This window comes from Lactuca serriola, chromosome 8 (genome assembly GCF_051521515.1).
Source record: "Lactuca serriola cultivar US96UC23 chromosome 8, Lser_US96UC23_V15, whole genome shotgun sequence".
Lineage (NCBI taxonomy): Eukaryota > Viridiplantae > Streptophyta > Magnoliopsida > Asterales > Asteraceae > Lactuca > Lactuca serriola.
In genome coordinates, this window is record NC_136415.1 from 147674771 (window position 1) to 147685092 (window position 10322).

At 28.6% G+C, this 10322-nt stretch overlaps 1 protein-coding gene across 1 annotated transcript; it reads left to right on the forward strand.

Annotated features, from left to right (window-relative positions):
- The first annotated feature begins 3899 nt into the window (after positions 1–3899).
- Positions 3900–5457, forward strand: NRPB5 (Eukaryotic rpb5 RNA polymerase subunit family protein). The gene is made up of 5 exons (XM_079017525.1): positions 3900–4032; positions 4150–4378; positions 4742–4921; positions 4995–5108; positions 5197–5457. The coding sequence occupies exons 2-5, from the start codon at positions 4172–4174 to the stop codon at positions 5320–5322; spliced, it is 627 nt and encodes a 208-aa protein (XP_078873651.1). The 5' UTR covers positions 3900–4032; positions 4150–4171; the 3' UTR covers positions 5323–5457.
- The last annotated feature ends 4865 nt before the right edge of the window (positions 5458–10322 follow it).

Sequence of the window (10322 nt, forward strand, 5' to 3'; positions counted from 1 at the left end):
TGACTACAAGTCATGCTCAAGACTTGGTTTACATCCACAATAATCTATGACTTTTGTCAAGGACTCCGAATGATGATGTAAAGATGTGGGATGTGGGTGGAGATGCTTTTGATTCAATGGAAGATGTCTGGTTTTTGGAGGTTGCCGATCTCTCACTAGATGAACTGGATTTTGAAAATGATTTGATTATTGATAATTAGTTACTTTTGAAATATTTAGTATTTTTGGAGTTTACACTTTACATATTTTGGAATTTCTTTAATATATATATATATATATATATATATATATATATATATATATATATATATATATATATATATATATATATATATATATATATATATATATATATATATATATATTGTCGTATATCTGGCATATCTGTATACTGAATTTTTGAGTTTTGCCGTTTCCCGTTGTCGTATCTGTTTCTGTGCAACTTAGTATGCAAGTTTATTTGTTCAATTATTGTTTAGCTTTCGCAAATGCACAACAAAGTGGTACCAAAATATATAGGATAAGTTTTTTTTGCTCGAATGATGAGTTTTAATTAATGAGTTCTTGACTGCTAATTTCTTGAAATCAATGAAACGATGAACGTATTATCGAGTAACGATTCTCTATTAGTTTCATAGAGTTTCTTGATCAAATTGGTACCAAGATCTGACAGGGTGAATCAAGGGAGATTCTTTGAAAAAAAGTTTTATGAGAAATAGGTAATTAAAGGTATTCAAATTGTTTTTTTTTTGGAGATTTGTATTTAAAACCATGGTCCAACAACAAAAGAAATATTATGTAGGTGTGAAATGTTGAAAGAACTCACAAAATCTATTTGATAAAAGTCTTTAGTATTTTTACATTGTTCTTGATGTTCAAGGTTTTGTTGCATTATATTAAATAGGTGTCTGAAGGGAGTTATTTGGTGAAAGGTATTGTCGATATTGATTGGTTTTATCATATAAAATATAGTTCTCCAAGTGTTGATCGAGAAGTTACTTATCAAAATAGTTTTAGTCAATGGCGAATAAAATATGGGCATTGTCGAGACAACAATGTGTATGTGATGCTTCATTTTAAGCATCACATAATTGTGATCATTCAAGAGTGGAATATTGGAATCGGGTTTCAGAAATGGATTGTGGATAATGGAGGGTATCATTAAAATCAAAATTATTTTGGGATAACCAATATTTATTATACAAAACTTACATCAATGGATGGCTATATTGGGGTTGATATGGTGGGTATTAAGGATAATTTGAGATTTGGATTTCAGGAATAGAATATGAAAATCTTGAGAACCGTTTTCAATTTTGTTGTGTCGATTACATTTTTGGCTTAGACCTTTTTTTTGTAGGATTTGTTACGACTAGAATCCATTTGAAATAGAAATGGAATGTGACTGGAGAAAGTTAAAATGAAATTAGAGAGAATGGGAGAAAGTTGAAATAGAATTGGAGAGAATGTATGGTTTTTGAAGTTGTTGAGTCATGAGTGTGACATTTATGGGTGATAAACAGAACATTTTGAAAAAATGGATAGTGATAAACACTTAAGAGAAGAGAGATAGAGTGATAGTGAAAGAGAATTAAAGTGGAGAAAGTCAAGAGAGGTGTACTAACATGAATTAACTTACATGTTCTTCTATCAAATCTCTAGTATTGCACTTGCTTGTAGTTGTGTAGCCAACAATAATGTTGGTATCCCCTTTGAACTTGAACTTGCACGTCGTACGACTCTATGTACCCTAAGATTACCCCCATTAGGGGATTTTTGGTGAGCTGCTCACGGAAGATTTATTAAAAAAAATGAATTAATTTTGGTGAACTAGGCCGGCAAAGCAACCCAGCTGACAAAAGATCACAACCATTTCACTTTAACACGTGTTGAACAAATAAAGTCTTCCACCATATTTTTTTAGATAAGATTATATATTTTAGGATACAAATCATTATCTATTAAAAATCTGATATTATCTCAATCAAAAAAATTTAAAAAAAAAATACTAGAATTTCTATTTTTGTTCTCTATAAATAGAGTATAATGTTGATATACTTCTTATCTTATTTCAACTTTTCATTTCTAAACCATTTTGATTTCTTTAATAAGATGAATCCAAATTTCGTTTTAAATCTTGATGATTCTCAAGATTATCAAAACTTTCAAAGTTATGAAACCTCATAGTTTTTCACAAATCCCAATCAATTTCCCACCACTGAAAATGTTCAAACCTCGCAAAATACCGAAAAAAATCCAAGAGGTGATAAATAGGATGCTGATGAAGATATCACTTTAATGTCAACATATTGTATCGTTAGTGAAGATGAGAGACGTAGAAAATTATGATTGCATGTATCATTATTCATAATATGATACTTGAGGATGAAAGATATATATACCTTCATTATTATGATCTATCATAATTTATAACTACAGAAGACGAATAATCTTTTGAATACTCTACTCAACGAGTTGGAGCTCTATCCAGTTATACGACCAACGGGGCACAAGTTCATAATAGAGAAACTTATAACGCTCTAAAAAACGATTTGATTGAGCATATATGGAAAAAATTCAGGATTGAAGAATAATTTAGTAGTTTGCATCTTCTGTATTTGTAACTTAGTTTATCTATTTTTTTAAGTATGTTTCATGAATATAAAATATTTTCTTTACCTATTTTTATTTAATTTTATGTTTAAAATAAATAATTTCTTTGTTTCAAAATAAAATATTTGTTTTTAATATTTTTAGTAGTTTTTAGTAAAAGAAAAATAAAAATAAGTTATATTTTTCAAATAAAAATGGGTGTAAAAAATTAGTTTGAATTTGTTGTATAGGTGGAAGAGAGAAATTAGTTTTTTTATTAGAAAAGTTAGGTTGAGTTGTCTTGCCAACGAGGATAATCTAAGCAACTTCTTATCGTTGTTTCCTTTGCATTGTAACATAAAAAATCATAGCACTAATATCTTTTTTAAAATCAACATTATGATTTGACAATTCAACCGAAAGAGCAATTAACCGACCTCAACGAATGATCAAATTCATATCACATAAAAATCATAGCACCTTGATCTTTTTTAAACACAACATTATCATTTGTTACAATTCAACCTACTTAGTATTTAACCAACCTCAACGATCTATCAAATCCATATCACATAAGGAAAAGAATAGCCACGTAATGATACAAAGGTTTAGCAAGAATGATTTATAGAAATTGTGACGAAGAAAATATATATAATTAGGGTCGATTTGTTTATTATTGACATTTATCGACATATTAGCGATGAATACTAAAAGAATAACAAAGGATAGCAACAAGTTTGCAGCAGATTAACAACACATTAGTGGATAGTGACAAATTAAAATTATAGGCGCCTTAACGATACGGACCATGTATGTTCGCACACCCGACATCTTTGTATGTAGGTATGACTGCTCACTATTTTGATAAAATAAAATTGTCTAATTGAGCATTTTGGATTGAACAATTTGGTTTTGATATCAGATATTTAGATTGACTTTTAGCGAATCCAAATTATTATCTTGATTTTGGTTTAAAATAAAAAACTATATAGTCCAAAAAAAATCAATTAATCACGATATATCTCTTTTATTAGTTGTAATTTATACTTGATTCTATAAATTGATTTTTTTTGGATCCAAATAAATGTAGGTACAAGAAGCATATTTAATGCAATATTAACTAGTAATTTTTTGAAGTTACATGTTTAAATTTTACTTACATGTGCTAAAACAATTTTTATACAATAATATTTTCAATATCATTGATGAATTGGGCCCAACGAAACTACTAATAATAAGAGGGGTCTTGTTGCAAATGATTATAAACTTGAGGGAGCAAAATGCCATTAATACTTTCAATGTCAATACTTACCCCATTTTGACCAGCGGTCGTCATAAAAATTCCGCTACACAATTTTGCAAGAGCAGCTACAACAAAACTTTCCCTCGTCGCCGACTTCGTAATCGGACGCGCCGCTGAGAAACCCTAGTTCACTTGTTGTAAGTTATCTTCACTAAATGTATTCCGAATCTTATCTAGAAACAGTTTCTTGAACGAATTTCTGTGTATACCTTTGATTTTTGTTATTTTGAATAACAACTCTTGTTTTGATCCAGTAAAAGGAGAAGAAAGCGAAAGATGTCGACGGCGTTGACGGAGGAAGATATCAAGAGGTTGTACAGAATAAGGAAAACAGTGATGGAGATGTTAAAGGACAGGAATTACTTGGTTGGAGATTTCGAGTTGGAGATGGATAGAAGGCAGTTTATTCAAAAGTATGGAGATAACATGAAACGTGAAGATCTCGTCATCAGCAAATCCTTGAAGAACGATAGCTCCGAACAGGTTCTAATCTTGCTTTAATGTAATTATTCCTATATGATTTTGTGATTCGATTGTGCTGAAAACTTAGTAATCAGTGCTTATAGAATGTAAGTTCGGATATCCTCTTCTGTTGTTAATTACTTCTACTAGGTATAAATTTGAACCAGTTATCTGTCTGATTCCTCTTAATGACATTGATTTCTATCATGTATTTGTATATAACTTCTTTCATATACAAATTAGAAGCAGAAAACATAGAAATTTAGGGTTAGAGTACATATCAATGAGTTGTTGTTCATAAGAAAACATGAATCAGGAAATAGTTTATTGAATTTTCCATTTAACTTCGTAACTAAGATCGGTTCTTGCTAATTTCACTATCAGATCTATGTCTTCTTCCCTGATGAAGCAAAAGTTGGAGTCAAAACAATAAAGAATTACATAAACCGAATGAAATCAGAGAATGTCACCCGAGGAATCCTGGTTGTGCAACAAAATCTCACTCCATTTGCCAGAACTTGCATTAGTGAGATATCTGCTAAATTTCATTTGGAGGTTTTTCAGGTAATTTCATCATGGATTCTTAACATAGGTTTATTATATGGATTGACTAATTTATAAGTCAACTGACATGCAGGAAGCAGAGTTGCTAGTGAATGTAAAAAACCATGTTCTAGTCCCTGAGCATCAGGTTCTTGCAAATGAAGAGAAGAAAACATTGCTTGAGAGATACACAGTAAAAGAAACACAGGTGAGTTTATATATATGTATTTTTATTGTTGATTTAGTTAATTACTGATTGAGAATTTGAGATGAATGTTTTGAAAATTTGGGTGCAGTTGCCTCGAATTCAAGTGACAGATCCAGTTGCTAGATATTATGGGCTAAAACGTGGGCAGGTTGTGAAAATCATTAGACCAAGTGAGACTGCTGGGCGATATGTTACTTACAGATATGTTGTCTGAATGAGTGTCTGAATTGTGAACTTGGATTATTCAGCTTTGTTGTGGTGTAATAACTGTTTGTTAAAATCGCATTATTAACATTAGCAACTCTCTTAATGTGACATTCATGATGATGGAAGTCAAATTGGTTATATACATTATTAGAGTAGATATTAGTTTACTAGTTGTGAGACCATGTATTATATGAGTTTATTTTTAAAAAAAAAATTAATTATGAAATTTTAACAATTTGAAAAACTTGAATTTATAAGAAAAATGAAAAAAATCGAATTATTAAAATTAACGAGGCTTAATATATTGAATACATTACATATATAAAATATTTCTAATAAATATCTTATATATATTATCTTACATATTAAATATGGAATTTAGTTTAATAAAATAAAAAAATATAATAAAATAATAAGTGAAAATATAAAAATTAAAAATTCTAAAAGATGTCATGTATCAAATTAAAGTGAAGAGAACATGTGGCAAAAAGATTTTGATTTATTAGAAACTAGCTATGAGACCTATGTATTATATGAGTTTATTTTGAGAAAATTAAATATGAAATTTTAACAATTTGAAAATTTTGAATTTATATAAAAAATGAGAAAATTTTTGAATTATTAAAATTAGTGAGACTTGAATGTATTAAATACATTACATATATAAATCATTTTTAATAAATACTTTCCCATATATATTACCTTACATATTAAATGTGAAATTTTAATTTAATAAAATAAAAAATACAATAAAATAACAAGTGGAAATTAAAAAATTTAAAAATTCTAGAAAAATACCATATGTCCAAATGAAATAGAAGAGGACGTGTGACAAAAAATCTTTGTTTATTATAGTAGATAAAGATAATTTGTTTTCGTTTTTTTGAATTTTTTTTTGTCCAATTAAAGTTAAACCAAGTAGTTTTCGGATTTCAAAAACTGCCTAAAGTTTATGGGTTAGATTCATAAAGTGAAAAGATTGGGATATTGATTAAATTTATCCGTATAGTCGTATAGACGAGATCTTTTAGAAAAATAACCAATTTTTTAGGTTTTTCCAAGAAACACTTTCTTTTGAAATTTGAACAACATAGTCAAGTCCGGATTCAGGAGTTATCATTCAGGAATGGAATTTGGGAGTTTACATTTAGATGTTTTTATTTTAGAAATTAAATGTTGTAAATGTAATTTTACAACAATACTCGTTAACTAGTTATAATAAAAAAAAATTGCAAACTCCTACCTAAGATTTTTAATATTTTATTATCACGTCAACAACCACTTAACTAGTTATGATTTCTTATCGACCACCGGAAATCATTAGATATTTTTCTATCTAATTTGATATACATAATGTATTTAAATCAATTTTGATCAAATTATAATGTACACCAAAAACTATTAAGACATTATTTGAAAATGCCTTATAACTAGTTGAAATTCGTTCTCGATGACGGTTGTCCTTCAAACTCCAACAAGGAGCTAAGGTATTAAGGAATCTTTAAATCTATGAGGAAAAATGATAGAAGAAAAAGAACTAAATAATGAAAACTAAAAGTGGAATCTAAGGAACTTGGGTAAGAAATGTAGGGTAAGTTGGTAGCCATTGAAGACAAGAAAAAACTGGAATGTGGACAAAATAATTCCAAGTCGTTGAACATTTGATAAAGAAAGTCGAACATGACCGTGAGATTGTAGAGAGTGAGTTTAGGCGAGATTGTAAGAACATGGATTAAAATAAAAGCATAAATTGATAAAGAGAAAACGAAATTCACAGACAATTATCATGAATTTCAATATTAAGAAAAGAATATATATGAAGTTATGTTTTTATGTCCATTTCTATTTCTATTATGTTATTTTTTTTTTGTTAAAAGACTTATTTAATAAATACTAGGTTACAACCCGTGGGAACCACGAGTAAAAAATTTATAAAACATTTATATTATTAATAAAAGTTAAGTTTGTTTAAAACTTTTTGTATTGATTATTTAAAATTAATATATATATATATATATATATATATATATATATATATATATATATATATATATATATATATATATATATATAAATTTGAGTAGACAAAATTGCAAAAATGGTCCCTGTGGTATGCTGATTTTTGGAGTTTTAGTCCAAACCCCGAGTTTTTTGGATCCATGGTCCTTTTGGAGTGGTTTGTCTGTGGTTTTGGTCCCTTGACTTAATTCCCGTTAAATAGGATATGTTAAGCCCCTCATGTGCCTCACACGTGAGGGTAAATTCGTCATTTCATATGTAAGGGACCTTTTTTGGGCCGGGTATCTAATCGGCCGGACTTTCCCACAACTTCCTCCCATGGTAGAAGATGCACCTGTGGTGCAGATACCACGTTCTGATATGCAAATCTCCGTCGAAGAACAACCACCAAATGTAGATCTTCTTGTCCCCGATGGATCAATCCAAACCCGAGAATATTACTTCGATTCTTCCTCCAACCCGAGAATATTACTTCGATTCTTCCTCCAATCGGCAAAACTAATAAAACTTATAAACCAATATTTATTCACAATTAATTCTCAGTTAATTCCTTAAATCTTGGAGTTAGTGAGTTAATTTTGGATTAAAATAATGATTCCAAAAAATGTCCATAGAGGGATTCATACAAATTCATACCAAATATATGTATATCTAATTTTGTATCAGTAGAGGGATTCATACCAAATATATGTATATCTATTTTTGTATCATTTAAAGTCGCAGGAATTTAAAAGCGCATGAACTTTTGTATTCTAAAGGAAGGGCATCAAAGTAAAATCATAATGACAGAATTCTGTAATGAAAGGAGTGACATGTGGATGAAAGTTTCTTTTATTAAGAAGGAAGATAAGATATAAGTTTTGCTTAAACTTTTATAAATTTGAATAGAATGTAAAAAAACACAATCAGTCATACAAATAACATTGATATATGACTAATTAAATATTTGTAAAAAATTAATTAATTTACAAAGATAGAAGTTTTGTCTATAAGTTTATAATGATTAATATATATATATATATATATATATTCGATCCATTATTTGAATTGAATTTTTTTATGGTTTTCTCATCAAGAGTACATAATTAATTTATTCTCAAATATGGTTATTTGAATCTAAAATGTTAAGCCCGTGCTTAAATATATTTAAACTCTTGACTTTGAAATTTGAATAACCATTAGACTTTTTTCTTTTAGTAAAACTCATTTCTAGATGGAAGTATAATAAATTAAATATGTTCATTCTTAATTTAAGAGAAGGATCGCATTGCGGTATTTAGTAATTAAAACTTATTTATAGATGAAATTAATATCTTGACTTCGATTAATTTCAAGAAGCATAGATTTTTTTTAGTAAAACTCATTTCTAGAATCTAGATGAAAAAAAAAATCTATATATTTAGGCGTTGACTAAATATATGTATATAGTAAAAATATAAGCATTCGCCTCAAAAAATATTTATATTAATAACATACATGAGACCAAGTATGCTTACTGACACGTCAAGTATTCTTACTAAATACTTAAATTTATTAAGCAACTAATCATACTTCTCATTAAACATTTATGATGAGGTGTATGCTTAGTAAAAACTTTTAAAATGAAATTTATGATAAATCTCAAGTATTTACAAGAACCTAAGAGCCTGAACGTAAAGGCAAAGACAAAGTCTAAGCTTCTTGTATGATCACAAACGCTAATTACTAATTATGTAAAAGATTAGGTACCAGAAGAATTAATGTAAAAGATTAGGTTTTCATTTCCAATTATTTAAAAATAAACTTTAGTTATCACGACCAATGCAGATATACTCATATACAGAAACGTTCCTAGGACAAAAATAACAATAAATACCTGCAAAAAAAAAGCATTATTTCATTTTTTGTTAAAGAAATAGGGGTGACATTAACGATGTCACACATAGACAAGAGCAGGACTTTCAAACCCACTACATTCAACATAAAACTCACATTATACTTAAAGCCCTATCATGTCAATTCAATTCAATTATTCAATTCTCTTATCTAATTTAATAAAAAGTCAAGGAAACCATAAGAAAGACTAATTATACAAGCATCAGAGAGACATGTGCCCAAGACAAAAACACAAACATAATACTAATTACATCATGAATCAAATCAACAATAATCCTAATTGAATTCATCCATAAACCAACATATGCACTCACCTTACAGAAACTCGAATAAACTATAGCACACACTTTATGTGCTGAAATGAAAACTCGACCTCTATCTTCTTGTATCAGGTGTTGCCTGTCAACAATGAAAAAACATTAAAAAAGAACCAAAATTTGCATAAAAAATATATCACAATTGGTCGGCTCATTACAAAAAGACATTGGGCCAAGGTCAAATGTTGTGATGTAAAATATTACCAAACCTAAACCCAAACCCACCTTAATCAAAATTAAAAAGTCAATTAATAGAAAATTTTCTCAAGAAAAAGAACCAATGTAATTCGAAACTTTATATATTATATATTTGTAATTTGGTGAATTGAAAACTCAATCGATCAGGGTTAGGTTTAAGATAAACTAAAAGAGCTAAAAAAAGCTAGAAGGTTGAATACAAGTTTTGGTCTAAGTGTTTATTTTTAATTCCATTCTCTACTCCATTCTCTACTGACTTCGGGTCAAGGTTACACCAAATCAGTAGAATAATATCTCTTACATCATTGAATTGTTGCAATGTTGAGATGTCCGATGACCGAGGTTAGCATACCATAGATCTTTTAGGTGACAAATAAAGCCGACAATAACCATGGCGGCGAAGGAGGAAGGGAGTAGATCAAATATTTTCCCTAAAGCGTTTGAAAACTTATTACAGCAACTAAAACAAATCAATATAGCAACTATTAAAAGCATTAAAATTGTTCCTATCTTTTTGCGTTTTCCAAAAAACCTATCTCATTCAATTTCTAAACGAAACTGAGCAGTATAATGTCTTAAGATGAAAAAAACTAAAACT